Below are 26,297 nucleotides of genomic sequence, written 5' to 3'. Positions count from 1 at the left end.
ATTCCTATTTCCACTGACTAAGATCTTTTTTTGCCAGGAATTGTTCCATTAATTTAGAGAAATAATATCCCTTTTATATCTTATTCCTACTCATTCTTTCAGTAAAAATATTTTGTGATATTACAAGTTTTGGAACATTTGCACACTGGAGCTCATACTGAAGTTCATCTCAGAGACATGAGTGGTAGTGACAGTTTCAATCTGTTGTCTAGAAAAAAAAATGGGCAGAAAAATTGTCTTTTCTCTCATTAGTTTTTGAACTTAAAAAAATAAAAAGTAGAGTAATTAATTTTGGTTTTTCTGCCAGTTTGACTAGGAAATGAATTCCTGGTGTGGAAGAGGAAGTATGACATTATTATAAACTGTTTTATCCTCTCAAGTTCTACTCACTTTCCCCACCCTTAAAGACAACTCTGGTGGCAAAGCACTTCAAGGACTGATCTTCTGTGACTGAGAGAATTCCATTAAAATACAGGAAAACAGCTTGAAAAGACTTCAAGACATCAACCAAGCCATTGTCCAGCCGCAAGGCAGTCTAAGACATCACTCCCATGGTGTTTGTCTGATCTTTTTCAAAACCCATCCAATGATGGAGATTCTCCATTTTCTTCTCTTCATTTATTAAAGATTTTAACAATTTTTACTGACACAAAGATTTTTCCAGACATCCCATCCACAATTTTCCTCTTACACTTTTAGCCAGTGTCTTTTTGCCCGACCTGACACAGCAAAATTATTCTTGTTTCTTCTCCAAAGGTCTTTCATAATATGAGATGTGTCATATCACTGTGGTGAAGTGGAAGGTGTCCCTGCCCACAGCAGGGAGTTGGAACTGGATGATCTTTAATGTCCCTTCCAACCCAAACCATTCCATGACCCTGTGGTTCTGTGATGTGTCCACTTCATCTTCTCTTTTGGCAAAACCATTGCTTTCCTTCCGACCTTTCCCCTTACTCTGCATTTTCCTGGCCTCTCCTCAAACTCTCTGTTGCCTCTGGATTCTTTCCTGCACATCCAAAGCTTTCTTGAAAAATACTTCCTAAAAAGGCTTCGTCTTAGACTGGCCAAGTTGCTCTGGCAGTTTGACTGCTTAACACCATAAGCATTGCTTTTGCAAGGAATAAGTGATTCCCTCATTTATACACCAAATAATTTTGCCCTTTCTCTGGTATTATGACATCACTGACATCACCTTGTGTAGCCACCTCAACCCTTGGGCACTTTCTTGCAAGTCTGTTGACTTTTGTAGCTGTTTCTTTCATATCTTATCCCAAAATTCTTAGTGTAGAAAGCGAATCACTTTCTTTCTCTGATGTTAGGCACTGGTTGAGTATGACCAGCAGCTAACGAGGAATTATGAATTTAAGGACCATCTTTAGAACTTGAAAGGTCCTAATGAATAACTAATTAAAAGAGGAGTAAGAGAGAGAGTTATTTTGGACCACACAGTTATAATCTTGTATTTCAGCATCCAAATAAAATTCTGGTGGGTTTTTTTTTTTTTGTTGTTTTGGTTTTTTTTTTTTACCCCATTGAGAGAAATGTTAAATGCAGCACTCAAATGACAAAGTCTGTCTGGAAACATCACCTGATGGGCACCTGCCCTCTCCTAAAACTGGCCCCACTCTCCTACCAGGGGCTGCCTTCTCTTTTCCACTGCCAGCATTTACAAGATGCCCTGGGAACTCATTCTGCTGGATAAAAACATATGTATTTCTAGTCTGGATCAGCTCCCTGCTCCTGCTCCCTGCAATGCCCACAAATAGCTGTGGCAGGGAGGGAGCAGCCCAAAAGAAGTTGAAATGGGAGAGGAAAGAGGGGATGAAGCACTGTGTGGGGAAGTAGCTCTGCCATAGCCTTGCTGACAAGCTAAAAAAAATTATCCCAGTGGAAATAAAACCAATCAAGCACACTGGTACAGGCCCCAATATTCTAGTGCTTAAACAGATTTAATTTCACATGATAAAGAGTTATTGCTCTACATTTTGTGCTGTTTAAGCAGCTTTAGTTGAAATCCGTCAGCCGATTTCATACATGACATGAGCAAAATGAGCAAAATGATCAACCTCTTACACTGCAAGGAAAAATTAATTTGACTGCATGATTATTGGCTCTGCATATTTTTCAATCTTAAAAAATGATAATTCAGGGCCTCACTTATAATTCTTCTTTGAGCTCTGGGCTGTGTAAAGTTTTGAACATTCCCTTTTTTCCTGGGAAATGAAACATTCATCCATCACGTCTGCACAGCAAAACCGCCTATTCTTGGAGCTGTGGTAAATGACAGGCCCAGCCTTCCTCCTCCCCTCCCACACCTTCCCTCTAAATTTCAATAGTATTAGAGAAACATCATGGCAATAAGAGACTGTGTGAGACAATGTTAAAGACTGAAATTTCCTTTTATTTCTCTGTAGATTTGCTTCCAGTATTACAAATTTCACCACAGCAGTCTGTGCCCATCAGGGTGACCTCGGTAGCCCACAGAAACATTCCTAGCTCCATTTTCATTTTGGACACTGCTGGTTGCATTAATGACTTCAAGAAAAATGCCACCTGTAGCTTTTTTTACCCCAGAATTGAATTTCATACCTATTTTTGGGCATGTCTTTGGGAAATATGAAGCTGCAGCAATGTCATCTCAGAAGCTGTAACTATTCAACTCAAATTGTTTGCTTTTAGCTTCGGAAAATCCATGGGGTTTATATGTCAATGAAGTAAGTTGTTAGCGCCTTTTTTTGTGTTAAATTGTGAAATAATAATTTAGAGTGTTAAGGTTTCCTCCATCTTTCCATAATCAGAAGAAAACTAAAACCATGAATTATGGACTGGTTTAGATCCGATGGGACCATCCAGTTCCAACCCCCTGCCATGGACAGGGACACTTTGCACTATCCCAGGTGGCTCCAAGCCCTGTCCAACCCTGTTGAACATTTCAGCTGTAGATTAATCTATGCATAAAAGTCTTTGTAAGTACAAGAGTTTCCCCAGAGAAGTCGTGGAAACCCCATTCCTGGAAGTATTGAAGCCCAGCCTAGATGGGGTTTGGAGCAGCCTGGTGTTGTGGAAGGTTGGGACCAGATGATTTTAAGGTCCTTTCCAAGACAAAGCACTCTGTGATTCTGTGATAATGGAGGGGTGTTGTAGAGGGAGAAAAAGTGGCAGGAAAAAAAAATTCAAGACGTTTTTATAAGTTTTGAGATGTTGTTTTATGTTCAAGAGTGCAGAAACAGGGATGGCAGGGCTGGGAGGATGCAGCAAGTTGTTGTGAAATCAGCCAATATTTTACAAACTATACAAACTTTTAACAAAAACTAAAATCACTCCACAAAAACCTGCAAGAAAATCCTTGAGAGAGTCATGAAAACATCAGGTTTTCACCTTTGGAAAGCTCAAGGGGAGAAAAGCAGCTCCTTTTACTGCATGTCCAGTGTCTCCTCTGCATCTGTGCCATCCTGAAGGCAAAGTGCCACCACTAGAAAACTTGGCAGAGGAGCTGCAGGAACAGGGAGGGTGCTGATGGTGGAGGTGATGAGTGGAGAGAAGATGTAGTAATTACTGATCCACTACGTGCCTGCCTCTGCTCAGGAGGAGTGTGGGAGCAGGCTTGCAGAGGTGTTGGTGTCCAAGGACTGGTAGGAAGTGAGAAGTTTGTGTTTGTGGAAAACTGGTCCTTCAGATGTGCTTTTATGGTGAAGCTAAGCAGCTCGAAGTTCTGTTGGTTATTGTGGAAACTTTTTTTGTTTAAATGAAAAAATAAAGTTATTTAAATGAAATAATAATAATAAAAAAGACCCACAAACCCATTATTTTCCTTTAGACGCGTCTTTCTCCTTAACCACAAACAGCTGGAAATTTGCACACAACAGCGACAGTAGGAAGGAACTCATTTTAATGGAATGTCTGAGCTGCAGAGTGGCAGAATCAGGCTGAAAACACAGAAAAGCCAGGTTTTCCAAAATGATCCATGCTGATAAGAGCTCCTATATTGTAGATTTCAGCATAAACCCCCTCCATACCAATATTCATTCTGCCTGAAAAATGAAAACCTTTTGAGATATCTTACACTGGGGTTTCTCTGTGTTCCCTCCTAGGATGAAAAGTGGCAGGCAATGCCTTCTGTGGTTTTTATAGCCATGACTTCAACAGCGCTGAATAAACACACAGAGTGCCTCAGATGTGGTGGCTGAAATGGAAAATTCTGATGTGGACACCAGAAGCTTACTCGGAGGCAATTTATTTTTTAATACATGGACCAAAATGTGCATCCCCATGGAACAGGAGATGTTGCTCCTCTGAAATGGGTCTGTTCATGATCCTTCTTCAAACACTGCTGAAATGTCTGTGGGGTGCATGGTCAGTAGACAATTTGTGGCACAGCCTAAAGGTTATTAACCTTAAATGGCAGGAAACCTGATGGATGTTCAGTCAGATTTTTTTCTTGTATCTGCAATGTTTTTGGGAAGGAAGGGAATGTGTCCAAATTCTGGCATGAGCTTGTGATGACAGCACTGGTCATCATGGTTTTACAAGATTTTCAAGGGTTATAATAACATTAAATGTTTGTAAGACAGTTAAACCTCCTTGTTATAGTCTTACTACTGAAAGAACTTTGAATTCAGGACAACCTCAATATTTACACACTCCCCAAATGGGAATACAAGGAAATCAGCATAATGCAGGTAAGAACAGAAGATTGTCAGCAAACATTATTTTGAAGGTATGTGTGATGGTGAATTAAAACTTGTAAGTTTAATTTCTCTTACCAGCTTTTTTTCATAGCTTTACTGACTGAAAAAGTAGAGTTAGCACTATGGGCTGAATTTTTTCCTTGTTACATCTCTGCAAGGAAATCTTGCAGTTCTTGAGATTCTGTAGCTTCTGAAATGAATTTAGGGAAAAGTATGAGATTTTCCCATGATAAATACATTTACAAGTGTTCATTTATCAGTCTAGGGCTTCATCCTCTGGAATGAGCTGATTAAAACTGACAGGAACAGAGCTCTAATTTTATTTTAGACAAGCCTTTGAAAGTTAGCATAGTTAAGGAAGGTATAAGGCTTTAGAGGAAGATGAAATAAATCCTTAAGCACACACTGCAAGGAACACTTGCCCACTTCAGCTCTCCAAAGACACTTTCTTGCACTGGATACGCTCAGTTTCCTCCCAGACCCAACCTACAACCAGGCCCTGGAGGCTTCAATCCCACAGATATTCCCAAAAGTAGGTACAACTTCAGTTCTTCACAGCTGTGGTGACTCTGGGAAGGGAGAGGCTTCTTTCCTGGCTCTCAGCATTCCCACAATCTGTGTAGGGAAGCAGACAGAAAATACCTGAAATAATTGAAAAAAATGAGCAGGGTTGATGGACAAAGAGCAGTGCCAGAGGTGGAAGCAGGGTTGTAGGATGGACTTTTGTATGGGAAGTTGGGAGCTGGGGTTATAAATTAATTTAAGGAATGGAATGAGATGAGAATAGAAGATCAAAGAACAACATTTGAAAGGGATTTCATACCTTGAGTCTCTGATCTTGCAATGTTGACATTTGCCCAGTGCTGACGGGGAATTTGAAGGCCTTCAAGGTGGTACAAACTGAGAGACAAATGAAATAAATTTCCCTTTAGCTCTGAGTGAGAATGAGCATTTCTGGAGTGGGATTCAGCTGGCCTGCCTTGAAGGTCAGGATGAGATGAATGAGCTGAGTGTTTGCATTTCTAGACTTTGGCTAAAGGACTTGACTCATTGACATTCAGACACTGAACTTTCACAAGTCTGAAGCAAACTGGGAAGAATCCTCTGTGAATTTTGCCTTCAACTCAGTGCCCCAACAGGTACACAGCAAAATTTGTGTTCACGTGCCTGTCAGTAGGGTTTGATTTTGTATTTTAAAGTGTAGCACTGTGGTCATTATACTGGTATAAAACCACCCAGATACACTGGACCCATATAAGAAAAATATTTCATTATAAAAAATTGACAATAACTGTAAGGAGAGTGTTTCTTTTATGCCAATCATGTTGATTTAATATGGGATTAGTAACATTTAGAGCTCTCCATCCCTCCAAAACCATTTTGTATTAAAAGAAAGAAATGAGTCTTGCTAGGAGCATAGAGAATTCCCATAATCCTGGCATCAATCACTCAGTTCATCCAGTCCAGTCTTTGAGCAAAATCAAAAATTTGCAAAGCTTAAACACAGCGTGGAGAATTGTTAATATTTATCTCCCACTTCACATCCCTGTTACGTCACTTCTGTGCAAAAAGATAAATGCTTCAAATCTGCAACTGAGAGGAGAAAGAGAAGCCAAAAAGCAGGTGAAAGATGCTAGGAGAAGCTGAAGAAGTGAGGTCTGGCTCTTGCTTTGGAACATGAACTCTTGTTCTTTATATCACTGTGCCCTGCACACCCTGAGTCTGGCAGTGCTTGTAAGTAATTGCATGAAAAACAAAAAAAAACCTTTTGCTTCATTGTGTTTCAATAATTGTTCATTTCCTTGTGGGAGCAGATGGTCAGATACAGCTTTATTTTTAATTTTTTTTTTTTTTCATGAGTCTCTTTTCTCTCTGTTTGCTTTGGATTCCAGTTAAACAAGGCGAGATGCAATGAAAAGTGTGAACAGCAGCAGAAGAGACCCACGTTGTGGGATCTTCATATCAGTTTATTTCTCTGCTTTCTTATGACACACTCAGTAAAGAGAAACACATAAAGAGAAACTCTTATTTTGTGTGTGTGGGCTTTGAAAGACAGTGACAAAGAAGAAAAAACTGGGGGAGGGCTGTTATACCAGAGCAGCTGAGTTTTGATAGAGTTTTCTTTAATTTCAGATTCTGCAGGTTTTTTGTTACAATTTCATCTGCCTTGGTGGTAGCACTGATATTATTTGGCATGTGAGCAGCTGAGATGCTGCAGGTAACAAAAGAATGGAACCACAGGGATGTTTAGGCAGATTTAGAAAGGTCCAAAGCCATTAAAGAGCTTGGAGGTCTTGTTGATAACTCACTTTGGACAGAGATTGGCAAACCAAGATGACACCAGTATCAGGAAAGGTTTGTGCAAATCAGGGGCAGGATATTATCTTTACTTTTGAAAATAATCACATCTTCAGCATCTTCCTTTTTTCATGCTCCTCTACCTCCTTTTCTTCTTTCCTGGGAATCTCTTCCCTGAAGGGACATTTCACGAGGGGTGGCACAGCAGCTTGGGTTTGTTTTTTTTTTTCTTCATTGAGGAAAACAAACCACTGTGAAATGGCTGAACAGACTTTTTACTGATGTGAAACAAGAGATTCCTTTGTATCACCTGTGTGACAAACCCACTTCCCTGTAGTAGGAGTAGATCAGTGTGATTGTTCTTAGGTAGAATATCAGAATTCAGTACCAATGGTTAAAAATATGACTGAAGGTCTCCATAAGAACCTGCCTCATTTACCCAAGAAAAACAGAATTTTCTTTGACAAATTTGGGTTGCTTTCTATATTATTATTATTATTATTATTATTATTATTATTATTATTATTATTATTATTATTATTATTAGTCATCATCATCGTCATCATCGTCATCATCATCATCATCATCATCATCATTATATACTGATCAAACCAAGTCTATGTGTTAGTGTACAGTGAAAATCTCCTAGCATGGGTTGCATGCTAGATAGATAAACAACCCTCATTTGAGTATAAATTGGTGGAAAAGCAGTTCTCTGTTTTTGCTGTGGGTGTAATTTCTTCATGTGCTTTCTCTGGAAAATATGAACTCAGCTCCTGGAGAGGTTTGGAATGCTTGAGAGGCTGACTCTCATCTCCTTAAACTGGGGGTCTGCTAAAGGTAAAGTGGTTTGAGGTGATAAATATACCTAAAACACAGCCTGGGAGTAGAATAAATCTTTTTAGTTTATTTAACCTGAGTTTCTGTTATATCAGATCTGGCCCTCAGTGTCTGCTCAGGCAGTGGTTAGTGCTGACTTGAAAATAAACTGACAGAACCTCCTAAGGCTGGCTCTTCTTGAAGAGGCAACAATTTAAATGCTGGTACAGGATCAGCCTCATCTTTTCATTCGAGATGAATGTGCTAAATTAAGTGTTCTCACAATCTGGAGACTTAGAAAGTAAAAGTGGAAAAAAAGACTTTCCTGGAGTTTCCTGGACTGGTGAATGAGCCAAACAAGCTTTGCTCTTGCCATGAACATTTCAGAGAGCAAAGAGAGTTTTGATAGGCAAAATCTAGCTATGCTTTCTTGCCAGGAGAAATAATTTAGAATAGTGCAAATGGGTGCATTTCCTCCTGCTGAGGTTTTTCTGGGCACGGTTCACTGAACCAAGAGAATGTTGTAAAAGAGATTTTCAGTAAATGGTTTGACTGTTTCTTCTACTGACTATTAAAGTTGCTTCTTGCAATAGCCTTCATACACCGTGGTTAGGGAGTTCTCCTGCAGTCACTGTCCAGGGTGAGTACAAGGTGAGAAATAATATATGTTGGCATGAAAAGAGGCATCATGAAAGCAAAACTTTTCAACAAAGATGCCAATTTTCTGTAATTCTGCCAATTTCTTAGTGAAGAGAAATGGAGGGTCTCCCTAGAATCCCAGGTTTGCTGATCTGGATGACATTCCTAGAGCATCCAACAGGTCAGATCTCCTCTTCCTGGAGCAGGGCAATGTCTTTTCTCTACTCCATCCATCCATCCATCCATCCATCATCCATCCATCCATCCATCCATCCATCCATCCATCCATCATCCATCCATCATCCATCCATCCATCCATCCATCCATCCATCCATCATCCATCCATCCATCCATCCATCATCCATCCATCCATCCATCCATCCATCCATCCATCCATCATCCATCCATCATCCATCCATCCATCCATCCATCCATCCATCCATCCATCATCCATCCATCCATCCATCCATCCATCCATCATCCATCCATCCATCCATCCATCCATCCATCCATCCATCCATCATCCATCCACTCACAGTTCCCCTCCTCTCACACACACCAAGCTCCATTCAGCCTGGAGAAGGAGCCCTGCTTTTCACTGCTGCCTTAGACTGATCCATGGCACTGCTGGCTGCAAATCTGGCAGGAAAACCACATCCTCCTAAAAGTGCAGTAAATGAGAAGCAGATGATCTTGCAGAGCAAACATGTGGAGATAATGACATTTTTAACTACCAGGGCCCAAACCCCAGAAAAACAAATGTTGTGTAATTAATCCACTGCTCTCCAGCAGTCTGAGAGCCTTGAATTTTTGGTCAATATGCAGTTCAAATGCTCTGCAGACCAACATGAGACATGGACATTAACATGGAGGGGGAAAGACCAGTTTATTGAAAAGGATACAATCTGCCCTCTGAATGAACTGAAAGCCAGAGAGTTATTTTCCAAATTCCCTGAATATTAATCTTCTCTGGGTGGAAGAAAACCGAGCCATATGCCAGCCACCTGTTCACCATGAAAGTCTCATCTTGGATTCATTTTCTGTTTTGTCTCTGTGTTTTTGTGTCTATATTCACACATGCAGAGCACACCAGCACCAGTGGCCAGGGTGAAGAGATAAAAGTCAGAGTGTCTCTGATCACAACTCATCTTTTGGGACTGGGGACAGAGATTAAGCACATATTTTTTAATTTGTGTGAAATAGTCCTGTGCACTCCTGCTCAGTGGTGCACCCTCAGCATCCTGGGTGTAACAACCTGGGCAGATTTTGTCCTTTGCTGCCCAAAGTTCTCTGGATGCCTTCAGATCCTTCTGTGGTTTCCATATAAGTCTAAATAAGCACTAAACAACTGAATGTGTCCTGCTATTAAAACCCCGGGAGTCACTTTTTTCTTTAGACCATCATACCAACAAATGCTTTGGTGCAGAATGTTTTTTTGTTCCCAATAAAGGAGTTTTGCCTCCCACCCTGTGTAAAGAAAGGCAGATGGCAGAAGGCAGAGAACAGATTCACTCCTTTTGGAGTGAGGAGCTCTCTCAGGTGACAGTTTTGCAGTAATTGTCTGTGATTTCACGGTGATGCTTCTTTGGAGGTTGGCAGGGCTTTGTCTGTGTGCAGGTTCTGCAGCATTTCCTGCAGCACTGGTAAGAAAATGAGCCTGATCAGGGGCAGTGTGTCTTTCTGGGGCCTTATTTAACAGGGTCTAGCTAAAGTTAGGGTGTAAATTAATCCTGCACTCAAACTCAGGCTCTAGCAAAGAGATCTTTTATTCTGAATGTAGCCAGAGGAATTGATAAACTTTCCAGTGCAGAGCTGTAACTTCCAGCTTGTGCAGAGACAAGCAGCCTTTGGATGGAAACCCTAAGCACTATTCTATGTCCTTAAACCCTTTTGGATGCAAAAGTAGATCTGGACTTAATCCCTGATGAGATCCCATCTGACCCCTTCTAACTAATCCCCCCAAACTCTCCTCCCTGCAGGTTGCTGGGAATGTCCACCCAGAATGTGATTTTATGGTGGAGCTGAAGAAAAAGGAGGCTGAATGTCTGGAGGCCCCACAAGAGCATGGAAATGCAACATCACCAGGTATCCATCCATGTGTGAGGGAGAGGGAAGGGACCAGAGTCAGGACATGGCCAGGCTGCCAAAGGACATGAGGGTTTTATTTATGCTCCCATGTGCTGTTGTCTTGTCAGCTCTTCTTCCATCTACTCCCATGCTTTCCCATTTTTTAATTTTTCCACAGTCCTTCACATTCAAATATTTATCAGAGTGAATCCTTGTGACCATGTCCAATTTTTTGGCATCATGCTTGCTTGTTTGTGAGGGTGTGTTGATCTTTAAAAATAGGGCAACCCCTGAACAATTATGGTGATCTGATCTTCCTTCCAGCCTCACTCTTCATTTATTGCATTCTTTCTGAAAACTCACCTCAGTCTAGCTCAGGGGTCTAACTAAAGCAGATTAAATAGCACTCTGGGGGTGTTTATTTCTCATAATAAAAACTGTGGCTAAACTATTTTTATAAGATATGGAAGGGGTGGAGTGGCAGATGTTAAAAAGGTTTGGGGTTTTTATTTTGCTCAAATTTAACCATGCTTAAAAATATATTTCACTTTCTGTCTGAGGTTGCAAGAGAACTTGGGACAAATTGTTGTGCTGGCCAGAGGCAGATGCTGGAGAGATTCTTGCCTTACCATGTCCAAACATCCTCTTTCACTTCATGAAGGAGCCAGGTGATGTCCTACCATGGTTACTCCTGTTGTGTGTCTGGCAAGAACATTTCTGAAAAGGGAGGGTGGAGATAGAGAATTTCATGTTCTCATGAGCTGGATCAGGGAATTACTGCAAAGATTTTAGGAGGATCTGAGGGACCTTAGCAGTTCTTCTCATATTTTAAGGATTATCCATAACTGGGCTTGATTTCCATAGTCTCTGATAAGGTCCTGGATCAAAAATGTACTGAAATACAAGGAGTGATTATTGTATTTGCAAGGTGCCCTGTGGCAGGAAGGAATGGTGAATCTGACTCCATATTCTCAGAAGGCTAATTTATTATTTTATAATACTATATTATATTAAAGAATTATATTAAACTATACTAAAGAATACAGAAAGGATACTTACAAAAGGCTAAAAAGATAATAATGAAAACTCGTGACTATTTCCAGAGTCTCAACACAGCTTGGCCCCAGTTGGCCAATGAGTCAAAATAATTCACAGCAGAAACCAATTAAACAATCACCTGTGGGTAAACAATCTCCAAACACATTCCAAATGAGCAAAACACATGAGAAGCAAATGAGATAAGAATTGTTTTCCTTTTTCTCAGGCTTCTCAGTTTCACAGGAGAAAAATCCTGGGTGAAGGGATTTTTCCAGAAAATGTGAATGCCACAAGTAATTCCTTGGTTTCCACATGCTTTGGGATCAGTTTGTTGTATGAGTTTCCTACAAAGCTCATCTGGAGGTTGTCTAGGTCAGAACTTAAGCTTGGGGTTTCTCGAGATTTATGCTGTGATTGGTGTGGGATGAAATGAAAGGCAGAGGAATGAACAATGCGATTGTTCTTTAAGACCAAGGTTGGAGATTCAAAACAGAATTTAGGCCTTGGAGCAGCACATGTGCTGCAAAACTGCAAAAAAATACCTTTGTGCCTGCTCCCTCTCTGGCTGAGCATGGCCAGTAACAAAATGTGAGCCCACAAGGAGCAAACCACCTTCCAGGAAAGACCTGGATTTGGCGATTCCTCAAGTAAAAGAAACTGCAAAGCCCAACCTCAGCCACATCCAACACATGCTAGTTATAAACGAGGGATAAGGAAAATCCCTTTCATCTGTGCACATTCATTTCCTGCCCTGGGATTCTCGACTTCTCCTTCATCTGACTCATAAATATTTTTAGTGGAAGCATGGAAGGGGCTGCTTATCCCAGCTTTTCATCTGCTAGGGAAGAGTGAGCCCCAGGGGAGGTGGGAATGAAAAGGGATATGGTGGAAGGGTGAATGCTGTGCAGAGCAGAAATTTATGGAGCAGAGCTTCCCAATCCTCTCCAGTGTGCCTGATATAATTCCTTCCTTAGTCCTTCCCACCTCTTCCTTCTTTCCCTTCTTCCCATTGTTTGTCTATAAATAAAATAAAGGGTTTTGTATCTGAATGTGCACAGGAAAATTGTCCTACTGACTCTGTGAGCTGCTAATGATCATCTTCTCCCGGTACAACTTTGTACCAGCCACAGGTCTTCTCCTGGCTTTTATTTTCCATATTATTTTGTAGTTCATTGAGAAAACTAAATACTTCTTTTTCAGCTGGGATGATAAAAAGAAACTGCACAAAAAAGGGCTGGTCTGACCCATTCCCTCCCTACCATGTGGCCTGTCCAGTAGAAGATGAGATTCCTCTTGAAGAAGTAAGTTCAATTACACAAATATATGTGAGTGGTGTGCTGATGTTATAGTATTCCTTTCTATTCCTGTAGATGGAAACTCAGAAGAAGCTGAAATTTCTTTCTAAGTGTGGGACATAATTCCATTTTTACTCTGGCCAGTTCTTTTGTTAGATAACTGAGAATGTTTTATTATTCAGGTGTAACATTAACAAAGCCGGCTGTAAATTCACAAATATAACAAACAAAGGTGTACCACAAAATGTTCATAAAATGTGAATTAAGACATTTCAGTAATATCAGTCAGCAAGATGAATTTGTTGTATCACAGCATCTGTACAGAAGGTGTGCTGTTAAAAGACCACTGTTCCAAATTTAACAATATCTAAGGAAAAGAGGGGTTTTGGGTGTTCCATTCTGCATGAAATATCTAATTCGACAATGAAAAAATGTCTCAAAATCTCTGTAATGCAGACCAGAATTTGACCTATTTCTTCAGCTAGATTTTCATTGTTGGTGATATCTTGAGGTTACAGGCAGAGGAAAAATATAGTGCTTGACCACTAATTGATAAGGATAAAACCTGGTTCATATCACCATGGGGAGATCTTGCACAGGTTCCCAGAGCAGCTGTGGCTGCCCCTGGATCCCTGGAAATGTCCAAGGCCAGGTTGGACAGGGCTTGGAGCAGCCTGGGACAGTGGAAGTTGTCCCTGCCATAGCAGGGGTTGGGACTGGATGTTCTCTAAGATCCCTCCCAACCCATTCTGTGATAATTCCATTATTTTACCTAGAGGAACCTCTTCAGTTGTAGGTTCATCCACTTAAGGAGTTGATTATTCTCTGTTTTAGACACCTGATGTGTTGCCAGCTATGGTCAGCCTAGCACAGTTTTGATGTTTGTCATGGAGTGGTGCATCCAGACTTCCTGGCAAGATTTGGAGCTCTGACGTACTTCAGTGAGCTCTGGCTGGAATTGTGCATAGTCAGGGATTTGGGTAATCCTTTAAAACTCACATTTCACCCACTAGATTTTTTTTTTTTTTTAGATTTTTTTTTTGAACCCCATTAGGCCTGGTTTCCACCCCATTTAACTTCATCAGTCTCAGAAGAATACTGTGAAAGTTGGAGCTGATCTCTGCACCATGGATCTGTCTTAGTGCTTTGGTCAGGATCAAGTGGGGATTTTTCAGGGATGTCTCTTGGCTGTCTCCACTTACTGCATTCACAACTGAAGCATGCTCTCAGAAAGGATAATCTGGTTTCTTATGGATAAAATTGATAATCTGGTTTCTTATGGATAAAATTGAACTGAAAGGCAAACTCAGGGTGCACCTGCTGAGCTCTGAGCAGTTACAACAGCTCAGCCCATTGGGTTAGACTGTGGATAATCATAAATCTGCACACTTGGATGCAAAGTCCTTGGCATAAAAGGTTTCACTCTACTAATCCAGCAGCTGGAAGTAGATGAAATTGAAGGTCCCTTCCAACCCAAACCAGTCAAGGATTTATGATTCTATGACCTGCTCTTTCCAAGGCAGGTGTTGTGGTAGATCCTTTTTGTGGGTCACAGAAATCAATAAGTCTGATTTTCTAAAGACTTGGATTGTCTTCTGAGAGTGTTTTCCTTCATTAACTATAAAAGAAAAGGGATGAGAAAGAACAGGTTTGTATTAATAATTAAACAACTCAGCCCCGTGGCCAGGCTCTTCTTTTTCTACTACAGACTCATATTTAGGCAGCTAATTTTTAAGCACCTAAATAAATTAAATAAATGTCAGCCTTATAATGCCTAAAATTCCACTTCAGGCTCAAAATGAGCATCTCCCCTTCCCCAAGTGAACTGCAGGAATGCTCTGCACAGCTGTGCAGGTTTTAGGTAATAAAAGCATTGAAATGGGACCCCAGAGACAGAGCATGTTAGGCTGGAGTTAGATTTGCAGCCTAGAGCTTATTCATTCTGTTTTCTGCTTTCATCTGTGATGGCTGAAGTTAACTTATCCTCACTCAGCGATGGTGTCTGGTAGAGGAGCCGCTTAAATTGAAATGGATTTTGACTGGCATTCCAACTGAGCAGCAGTTGAGTTTGGCAGCAAGAAAAACAGAGGAAAGAAACAACCCCAGGAAAAAAAAAACAAACCAAGAAACAAACAAAAAAAAAAAAAAAAAAAACAAACAAAAAAAACCCCACAAACCAAAAAAACCTAAAAAATCCCCCACCAAAATAACCCACCACAACACAATAAAAACTGAAACGAGGAATAGACAGCAAAAATGGAAGTAGGGAAGCAGAGAGCAGGAAAGTGGAGAAAAATAGGGAAAAGCTGACAGAATTCTGTATTCATCATTCTGCCAGCAGCATTGTCCTGCTACTGCTGGGGAGAAAACACGGAACAGAACACAACATTTATAAAAATTGTCTAAGATTTTGAACAATGCCTTTTTGAAGACTGGTGTGGGTTTTTATATTTTTGTGAATGAGCTTTAAACTACCCAGATCAATACATATTTCAGCATCAGATTGGGCTGTATCCACACAACTATGGAATGGGATGACACAAAAGAAACAGAATGAGTGATTTAAGTTGAATTTTGCTGTGGGAAGGAAGAGGGGAAGAAAAAGACAGTGAGGGATGTCAACAGAATGGAAGCACCAAACAAAGCAAAACTGACAAATCAGTAAAAAAGCTGTCATTTAACAGCAACTTGTGTGACAAATCATTCTCTTCTTTAATAGCAATCCTACTTTGCTACTATAAAGATCATCTACACTGTGGGATACAGCGTGTCCATCACCTCCCTCATCATTGCTGTGACAGTTCTGATTGCATTCAGGTAAAGGCATCCTCTAACTAAGATTATTTTCACAGTTCTTAATTTCTTACACTGTGGAAGACAACATTAGACATAGCAAAATAATAGAAATAGAAATTCAGGTGAATAAAAATTCAAAATTCCAGCCATGTTAGTTAAATAACATGAAACTGAAGCTCAAAATTAAAAGGCATCAGAGAGAGTCAGGAATAAGAAGATTCAAATCTGGGAAATAAACCCAGGCTGTCTCTTGGCAAAACTCAGCAACTCACTTTGATCCTGAGGAACCAACAGAAAAATGTACTTGCTTTAGGCTGGAATGAAGATTTTTTTTCATAAACTATGCATGCCTGCCTGTTATGGCTCCAAGGAATTTTTAATAATATACACAAAGGACCTGATTCTGAATGAGTGCTCCTGTGGCATTGTCTAGATTACTATTGAAACATTTACCACTAAAGACATGTTTTAAAATTAGTTTCACAATTTGGTCACATTTGGTGAGAATTCTTTCTTACTGAGTTAGGTACTTTACACATATTTTTAGGTATTTTCAGGTCTAATTAAGAGTATTTAAAGTATTTTATCATTTCATGTAGATATAATGTTTGCCACCACGTGGGATTTATTTTATTAATTTTTTGTTTATTTCTTGCATTTCTGTGAGACACAAAAAAAAAAAAAAAAGAAGAAGAAAAAAAGGCAGGAGTTTTATTATTATGCTGTGAGAATCAGGGTTCTCTAGGGAAAATTTCTTGACCTCTGCTGGTTCCTAGTTCATGTCTGGAAGCCACCAGATATGTTTATTGACATCCACTCTGACCTCAGGAAAACAAACCAGCCCAAATGAGGGGAAAGAAAGAAACAATGGACATAAGGAGGCGTAGTAATAGGGAGGAAAAGTCATAATTAACAATGGGGTTGACATTTGAGGTCAGCAATAAAATTCTGCACACTCCAGGTGAACTTTCAGATTAGGTGACCCTCAGATTACTGGATCTGGACAGAATTTGGCTTTTAGTGGAAATTTTTGATTATTAACCCAAGTTCTCATCTCCAAATGAAAACATGAAGTTGAAGCTGTATAACTCTCTCAAAAATCTGTATATAATAACAGTAAAAATGTAATCTTAGTTAACTGGGAATTTAGGGTAGATGTGTAAATGGAATTTAAAGTAGATGTGCAAATTGAATTTGAAGCTGATGTGCCAAATTGTTTTAAAGCTCCTCTGTGCTTTTGCTAAATTCATCAAAATAACTTTGGCAAAGTAAGGAAAAACCTATCATTCTGGTTAACATGTAAAGAGATTAAAATGCAGATTGTGGCTGATTTGCTTCACATGAGGAAGTTTTCTGCCTCTGTCTGAAAGAGCTCAGTGGATCAAAATGTTCTTCCTAAATGTGTCTGAAAGTACCTGCGATAAAAAATGGGTTTATTGTTTATTTTATTAGTGCCAGCACAACAAAGTTAATTACCTCAGAGGGACCTCTCTTCTTTTTTTCCAGGAGGCTTCGCTGTCCCAGGAATTATATCCATGTACAGCTCTTTTTTACATTTATCTTAAAGGCTGTTGCCATTTTCATTAAGGATGCTGTCCTTTTCCAGGAGGAAGGCATCGATCACTGCAGCTTCTCTACAGTAAGCACATGAAAAGCAGGATATTGTGGTATTTGATGTTTTTATTTACCGTTTATTTATGGTTTCACTTTTCATCCCTCTTTTTTACTATTTTTTTCCCCTTCTAGCCTGGTAATGAAATTTATATAATTCTTTCATTCAGTATATTTTACTTCCATAAATATGTACATTATGCCCTCCTATATTCTTAAAGCATCAATTTGTGATGTTGCAGTAGTCTAAATGAAATTTGGACTTTCACATAGCAACAAAGAAATATCATTACACTGTTGTGATCCAATAATCTGAAATCTAAAATTGAAGATCTCTGAGTACATCAAAGAACAATTTTTAAAGCTTATTCTTCTGGAAATGTTGGGTTTCCTGTTCTGCTTGGAAGCTCTGATCTGTAAAGCACAAAGCACTCAAGGTACCAGACAATGAATTTAGCATTCATCCAGCCCCAGATCTTGGCAATGGTTTTCAAGCTGAGGTTTATGGGATGGTTCTGCACTGCTTAGAGCCACACAGAATTTTAGAGCTGAGCATAAGGAGAAAAATGGGTCCTTGAACCTTTATTCAAGGAGCATTTGACACTGAAGGTACATTCAAGGCAGTGAATTTGAGAGAACTCACATGTTTGGGAGCCCAAGTTACATTTCTAACATGGAGATAGAAAGCAAAATGCAGAGGGGACTCCAAGGTGTTATGATGGCTAAAGCCTTACTACTCAGAAATCCATTTCACATTTGAAGCTCTCATTTTAAACATAATTTTAAAGATCTTGTTCTTGGTAGAACGCAGCCAATATCACAGATGTCTTGTCCATGGTCAAACCAAGAGATGTCATCTCCAAGCAATGCCTAAATTGTGCCTTTCGTGTTCCTCAGACTGAATGCAAGATCTCCGTGGTTTTCTGCCACTACTTCATGATGACCAATTTCATGTGGCTTCTGGTGGAGGCTCTCTACCTGAACTGCCTGCTGCTCTCATCCCTTTCTCAAGGAAGAAGATATTTTTGGTGGCTGGTTCTCTTTGGCTGGGGTAGGTTTTCACGAATTTTAAAGGAAATTAGTAAAAGGCAAGGTGTTAAATGAGGCTGTGCAGCCTGGAGAAGGTAAAGCTCCACAGAGACCACAGAGCAACTTCCAGGGGGTAGAAAAAAGCTGGAGGGGGACTTTTCCCAAGGAATGGAGTGATGGGACATGGAAATTCCATGCTGTGAGGGTGGTGAGACCCTGGCACAGGTTGCCTAGCAAGGCTGTGGACTCGTCATGCCTGGAAATGTCCAAGGCCAGGTTGGATGGGGATCTGAGCAACCTGGGACAGTGAAAGGTGTCCCTGTGGGTTGGAGCCAGGTGATTTTTAAGGTGCCTTTTCCCCCAGGCCATTCTATGGCTCTATCATTCCATGATTCCATGGTTCTGTGACTCTATGATTCTACAATTCCATAATTCTGTGATTCCCCAGTTCTATGATTCTATGACTCTATGATTCCATAATTCCCCAGTTCTATGATTCCATGATTCCATGGTTCTATGCCTCCACAATTCTATGATTCCATGATGCATTCCCATTAAAAATACTGGATGTGGTACCCAGTTGATCTAACTAAAGAACCTAACATGGGTGTTGCTTCCATTTTATTTTTATGTGCATACTAGCCAGAAGCAACCAACTTTTGTTTTTGTTGGGTTTTTTTTAATGGCAATAAAGCCCTTGTGAAAGGGATATAAAATCAATTATATTTGAGAATGCCCAAGGAGACATCCTCCAGTCTCAACCTTCTTCACCCCACTGAAAACACCTCGATGGAATTATCACAAACACCAGAATTCAATGTGCCTTGTTCTCTTTGTCCAGAATGGTTACACGGGTTGGGAAAGGGAATTGGTTTTTCCTAAGTAGGAACTTTTTTTTATTCCTGGTATTCCTACAGCCCATTTTTTGCACTGAGCTATCATATGAATGAAGCTAAATAACAGGACAGGCAGTGAAACAGCAACATCTCCCCTCTGATTTTGTTGTTGTCTGGAATAAATGGAATTGTTCAGACTTAGAAATCTGAAACCAAGTGGGTGCCCACAGAGAATTGCTGTGGAAAGGAAAGAGCAGAGCACTCCTCTACAGCCAGAGGATTTTTTTGTTGCTTCAGGGAGGGAAATCCATGCCTGTTGCCATCAAAGATTAAGAGAGGCCTGACAACTCAGCAAACAGAATCACTTTTTGTTTTTTAGGGACTGTATTTAAAACAATTCCCGTTACAGGAACTGACCCCAAAAGATAATTCCAGCTCTCATAAATGCTTGATCTGTATCATTGCAGCAGAGTTTCAGTGGACAAGGCTTAGATTAATTATACCTTATTTTGAAATGTCTGACAGGTTTTCCAACACTTTTCACCCTTATATGGATATTGACAAAATTCTACTTTGAAGACACAGCGTAAGTCTTTGTTTCCCACATTATTCTATTTTCTTGAGTTATATTTTTACTTGATTACAGTGATTACATACTTATCTTTTTCTAAACTTACTATCATGTTCACAGATGCTGGGATATTAATCAAGGCTCTCCTTATTGGTGGCTAATCAAAGGACCAATTATAATTTCTGTGGGGGTAGGTACTTCTGAGTTTGCTGATATTACTTAGAAGAAAAAAAGGCTTTTGAATTAAAATAAGGTTTCTTTGTTGAGTTGTAGAAAGAGGAATGGTAAATTTCTACTGTTAATTGCCCGTGTCCAATGCAAACTAAAAAGTTCATCTTTCAAACAAATTGAAACTTTCCTAGAATTGTCAGTTTAGTTGAAATTAATAGCAAGTGAGTGGATGAAATACTCCTTATATTTGAAAACAAAATTTTAGCATAAGAGCTCAGAATCAGGCATAAATTTTAATACAAAACTGTCAAGGGAAATAGGTTTTTGTTCAGAGCTGACAACTGATAACAGCTCTTGAGCCTGGCATTTATTGAATAAACTGATGGGCTTTAAATGATCATCATAAATGTTTACTTCCACAAGTCATTAAACCCAAGCAATGTTTGAAAAAGCAGTTAATGGACGACCTTAAGGTCAGCTATAAAAATCTTCATTTAATTGGAGGACAGATGGATGCAAATGAGGGGTATGGAATCACAGAATTTGGGTTGGAAGGGACCTTAAGGATCCACACAAACAATGTGAGTGAAGAATTTTAAGCTGAATTCTGGGCAGAGTTCTCTGTGTTTCAATGAAATATTTCATGTCCTTCTACCTCTGTTGTTTCTTCTGCTGGAATTCACATAGAGCATCACTAATGTACAGAATGAGGTTGAAATTTCTGGTAAAATGAGGAAATTCTTAGACGAAATTAAACCTAAGGAAGAGCTGGTGTGTACAGACACTCCAAAAATGCATGGGGAGAATTCCTCTGGTCGTGAAAAACTGAGCAGCCTCACAGGCTTTGCATAAAGCTGTGCCAAATTACAGCTGTAGAAGAATTGATTTCCAAGTTAGGACTGACCCTGACTGCTTTGGAGCTGAGCTAATGCTCTTCAAGGGCTCCTTCAGAGCCAACAAAGGGAAATACGCACTTTTGGCAAATTTCGGATTCACCTGATTTAAAACAAATATCTACCTTGGGAGGGTGGTGAGCTGCCCCCAAGCCCACCTGAAGCTCCATTCACTCTCCTGGCTGGTTCTCCACTGACTGCAAAGGCAGAGCAGGGTGATCAGCTCAGATGGAAATGTCTCATTGTAGAGGTATTGAGGCAGAAAAATTCTAATAGTGCCCAGGGAGCTCAGCCAGAATTTAATGCAATATTCATCTTCAAGGAGAATCCAACTGATTTGAGCTACAAAAGGCAAAAGAGAGTCACACAAGCTATTGATGAAAATATTTTGCTGAACTAGGTGAAAGTCTCAAGTTTTCACCTTCAGCCATTTCTTCAAGCAGGAATGCAACTTATTTAAATACTTGTATGCCGCCAGCAGGAATAGCATTAACGACCTTACATTAAAACTGCAGAAATTACATTCTAACTAAAGTAAAAAAAATAAAACTTACCAGATTTTCACTGCAAAGTTTTTCATCAGAAATTAACTTTTTCTTTTTCTTCCCTCCCACCCCTCAAATGTTATGTACAGGTCAATTTTGTCCTATTTATCAACATCATCAGAATTTTGCTTAAAAAACTAGACCCTAGACAAATCAACTTCAATAATTCTTCTCAGTACAGGTAATGTATGGGATATCTTTTAAAAAATCAATTATTTCAATATTAATAATGAAAAATATGTTGTCTTTTCTAAACAGAGAAGTACTTGCTTAGTGTTGCAGACAGGCTCAGTTTAATTGGTATTAAATTTTAGAATTCCCAACCTTACCTCACTCCAAAGGAAATCAGTCAAAGGGTGAGACTCAAGTCACCTAATATTGGCCAATGGGATGTATTCAGATCAGCCCAGTCTTGCAATTAAAATCAATGGGGAGACAATGAAATCAATTGAATTGGCATTAAACCTCTTATTTAAGACAGGAAAAAATACCCACTGTAGCTACCTGACTCTGTGTGAGAACTGTAAAGGAAGCCAGCATATTTATTTCTATTTTATATATTTTTTTATACATACTAGTTTTTTTTTTTCACTTCTGCTCACTGCTGTGGCATACTGAGTGCATTAGTTTTTACTCAGAAAAAATAATATTACCTTATTTCTTCTCATCTCCTGTGCTAGACGCCTCTCAAGGTCGACTCTACTTCTAATTCCTTTATTTGGAACCCATTACATTGTCTTCAACTTCCTCCCAGAATATACCAGCCTGGGAGTTCGGCTTTATTTGGAGCTCTGCATTGGCTCTTTTCAGGTAAAATTACCACGTATCCTTTGGTTCCTTCTTACCAGTTTTTCTATTTTAGCCTTGTGTCTTCACAACAACAAGAATTGCACAAAAAGAATCCTCAGATTCTGAAACCAGTGTCTGTTCACAAAGCTCCTGGTTCTTTGCTGAGTTAAAATGTCTGAAGAGGTGACAAATCCTGCCTGGCTCTAGGTTGGCCTACAGATTTTGGAATATAAAATTTCAGATAAGTGTGTAAATCTGATGGGGGATCAAAGTCAAGCGTGGAAAATCTTCCTTGCTACGAGTACTTGTCCACCTGCCTTTCCTGGCTTCACTAACAAATCCAAGCTGACTTGGGCTGATTTAAATCCTCCAGAGCCAATCAAACTTGTATGCCCAGCTGCCTTGCTAGTTCTTTGCCAAAGAATAAATTGGTAATTCAATATAAGCATCAAGCAGTGCCTGGTGTGTTTACCAGCCCCACACAGGTTGCTGTCTCAAGGGATGCCACATCCCTTCCCCTTCTGTAAGTGTTGGGTTGATGGCTTCCACTGCTCTGGGTTGGCACACAGGGCATGGACATCTTGAGGAGCATGATGCCAACAAGAAAATTCCTGCTCTGGTGTCCCCTCCAGGTGGTTTTGCTGCCTGAGTGATGAGCTGGGCAGGACTCAATTTCCTTTTTCTTCCCTCCTGTTCCCTGTGCTGCACCTCAGGCCAAAGCAGCAGCTGTGGGAATGCCTCCAAACCTCACCAGGGGACAGATCTCTCCCTGGATGGTTCCGTGGGATTCTTCATGGGATGGTTCTCATGGAGCATCACCAGCAATCCATGAGTTTTGTGCTGGTTTATTCCTCTTGAGGATTGACTCTGCTGTGTCAGTCCCAACAAACCCAGTCCATCAATCCCAACCTTCTGTACAGGGAAGGGACCTTCACTGAGCTAATGAATAGTTAATGAATAATTTAATGGAATAAAAGGCTGAGGTGTTGAGCCAGGATCTGGTCATGTAGCTCCTTTGACCTCCTAGGATTTGTCCTGGATTTATCTCAGGTCAGAATCTTAACAAACACATTCGATAGGCCAGAACTGGATCTCATCTGGTAGTACACAGAGATACAGAATTTGGCTGGAGAGCTGTGTGTGAGCTCCATCCATGGATCTCCTTCTGCAATCTCTGTTTTACTTTCTTTAGAATGCATTAAAAAATCAGCTGTCAGTGTGTTGGGCTGGAGAGTGGAGCACACTTCCATAACCATCAATCACATCTGTGAATTCATAGTTTGTGCCTGATTTTGATGAAATGCCACTAACCAGGTGTTTATCTTTAAAGCTGTTCAGCTTTATTGGAGATCCGTAAATTACCTTTCAACTTCCAGCAATCTCCCACCTACAGTGATACTCACTAATTCGCATACCATGAAGTCAAATAATGTAACTGGCTTTTTCAGACTGTGTTAACCCTCCAAACTTTTTTTTTTTCTGGTCTTTTTCAGGGATTTATTGTGGCAGTTCTCTACTGTTTCCTGAACCAAGAGGTAAGAAAATATCAGCTGTATTTTCCACAATACTGCCTTCAGTGGCAAATATATAGTTAACAATCAGTTTCATACAAAAATAACCAAATCTTTCATTTTCTTATGACTGTTACATGGGCAACAATGTTGATGAATTTCATTTCAATGATCTTCATGGGAATGAAGCCATCTAGTGGAGAAATGAACTTTTACTGCTTTGCTATTCTGTCAAGTACTTTTGATCCTTTCTGCACATTTTTGTCTTATACCAGGGCTTGTAAAACCCCTGCTAAGACCTGATCTAAAAATACACCTTGCTTCAGTGATGCAGAGTGATCTCTATTTACTGAAGGTCTATGTTTAAATTGGAAAGAATTTAAATGCATAGCTTTCTCCCATAGTAAAATATATATATATATTTTTTAGTATTTTTAATAGTCTCATGAAGCATCTCAGCATTTCTTTGTGTTGGTAAATCTGGTTTTCTGTTCAGAATGTTTAAGTCAGAATTTTACTGTTGATGGGAGAGGAGTCTTTCCTTTTAGCTTAGTGTCCATGTCCAGTCTAGATGTGATCCTAAAAGAATTATAGAGAAAACATGAAAGTTTACCCTCCATATTTTCGAGTATGTTGAAAATCTGGAATTTTCCCTCATTTTCTAACTCCATAGTAGCTGAGATTGCTCCTTTGGAATATGACAGGGATTCAGTTTCAGACTAACACTCTGCTGATTCTGTCTGCAGCTCCTGAAAAGGAGAATCCTGTTCTGTGTATGTCCACCCTTCTCTCCAGAAAGGGCACCCCTGGAGGGTCAAAGGTGTGTTTAGGAGATGAATCCTGCCCCTGATCACTGTAGACTCCCTGGACTCTATTGCTAAACCTTCATTTTCCAGTTTAAATTCAAGGGCTGATTGAGCTTTCAAACAGTATTTCATCACCTACATGTGCCATGGGCCAAACTTTCTGAATTCTATCAGAAATTTCTGAAATATTAAATTATATGTTTTTAAATATATTAATATTCTTAGCCTTTTGGTTGAGTTTACGGCCATGAATTACTGGCTGGTCTAATGATGCTTGTGTTTAGATAAAAATCCTGTCATTAGTTTATTAATAACCCTAATCCCTTCTAGCCACAGACCACAGCTACACATCCAGACACACAGCACTTCCATACAGAAATTCCCTCCCTATTAAACATCTGGGGAGGCACATATCTAACAAGAATCAGATGTGACAGGAGGCTTTGGTGGGTGGCCTGGACCCTCTCTGTGCTCCTGTGAACATGCCAATACACAATGACACAGCTGTCAACAACACACAGCAAACCTCTCTGGCTGCTGCTGCCTTTCCCCTCATCATCTCAAATGCCAAAGCAGAATTATTTCCCAGCCACAAACTGGAGAATGCTGATTAAGAAACTTGCTTGCAGATTATACTTTTCTAGAAGCAGATGGAACCAAGACAACATCCCTTAGCAACTGAGAAATAACAGGCAATGTGGAGAAAATATGTTTCATTGTGTAGGCTATGTTGGTGAGATTGATGGTAAAATAAATATTCATAGGAAAATTAAAGAAAAAAAAAGGAGAAGGTATATGAAAAAAGCTATTTTAGAAATGGAGAAAATTATTTATAGTGCTAGAGACCTCAAGCTGAGTACTGATAGAACTTCAGGAGAAGTTTTCATCAGTGCAGAAAGATGGCCGTGCTGAGACAGGATTCTATTTCTACCTATCAGCTAAAAAGGAAATGAACTTGGCCAGAGATGTCTAAAAAATTCTTTTCTAGTCCCTTTTTCTGTCCTGCTTCTTTCCCACTGTCTGCTCCCCAGCAGAATTCAACCACCAAAGAGCTTTTTCCTTTGTTCCTCAGGTGCAAACGGAAATCGGCCGGAGGTGGCACAGGAAGAGATACGGGCTGGTGCCAGTGTGGAGGAGGACCAGGTGGACTGTGCCCTCCAGCTCTGGGGTGAAAATGACCACATCTGTCTGCTGAAAACGGCCACAGCTGTCTGCTGAAAATGGCCTCAGGCTCTGGAAGGGAAAAAACCAACCAAACAAACAAAATTTTACCAAATGTAACTATTGCAGTTTATCCTGAGCAAATTGGAGGAGGATCTTCCAATTCTGATCATGGGGCTTTTCTGCAGGACAGATTAAACCCCAACTGATCTTCTAAAACAAAATAATCCTCTCACTGATAACTCTGCACCACAGCAAATATAAAAATCACGTGTTCTACTTTACTTCTACACTTTCACTGATAGAGCACTGTGGTATTTTTGGGGTCCCCCTTCAAGGGGAGGAATGATGAATCTGACTCCATGTTCTTAGAAGGCTAATTTATTGTTTTATGATACTATATTATATTAAAGAATGCTATACTAAACTATATTAAGAATAGAGAAAGGATACAGACAGAAGGCTAAAAGATAATAATTAAAATTGTAACTCCTTCCAGAGTCCCAACACAGCCTGACTGTGATTGGTCATTAAGTTAAATCAATTCACATGAAACCAATTAAACAACCACCTGTTGGATAAACAATCTCCAAACCACATTCCAAAGCAGCAAAACACAGGAGAAGCAAATGAGATAATATTGTGTTCCTTTTTCTCTGAGGCTTCCAGCTTCCAAGGAGAAGAATCCTGGGCAAAGAGGATTTTTCAGAAAATGTCATGGTGACAGAGCACAA

General features: G+C 39.8%; 1 protein-coding gene across 1 annotated transcript; it reads left to right on the top strand.

Moving 5' to 3' along the window:
- Nucleotides 1-6,365: 6,365 nt before the first annotated feature.
- Nucleotides 6,366-25,597, top strand: GHRHR (growth hormone releasing hormone receptor). Its single transcript, XM_058816968.1, has 13 exons — nt 6,366-6,422; nt 10,424-10,529; nt 11,072-11,179; nt 12,750-12,850; nt 15,564-15,661; nt 17,147-17,279; nt 18,149-18,302; nt 19,642-19,702; nt 19,808-19,877; nt 21,386-21,477; nt 21,977-22,106; nt 23,579-23,620; nt 25,475-25,597. The coding sequence occupies exons 1-13, from the start codon at nt 6,366-6,368 to the stop codon at nt 25,595-25,597; spliced, it is 1,275 nt and encodes a 424-aa protein (XP_058672951.1).
- Nucleotides 25,598-26,297: the final 700 nt, after the last annotated feature.

Source organism: Ammospiza caudacuta, chromosome 1 (assembly GCF_027887145.1).
Source record: "Ammospiza caudacuta isolate bAmmCau1 chromosome 1, bAmmCau1.pri, whole genome shotgun sequence".
Taxonomy (NCBI): Eukaryota; Metazoa; Chordata; class Aves; order Passeriformes; family Passerellidae; genus Ammospiza; species Ammospiza caudacuta.
The sequence above is the reverse complement of the archived record's forward strand: the minus strand, read 5'-3'. Positions and strand labels throughout refer to the sequence as shown.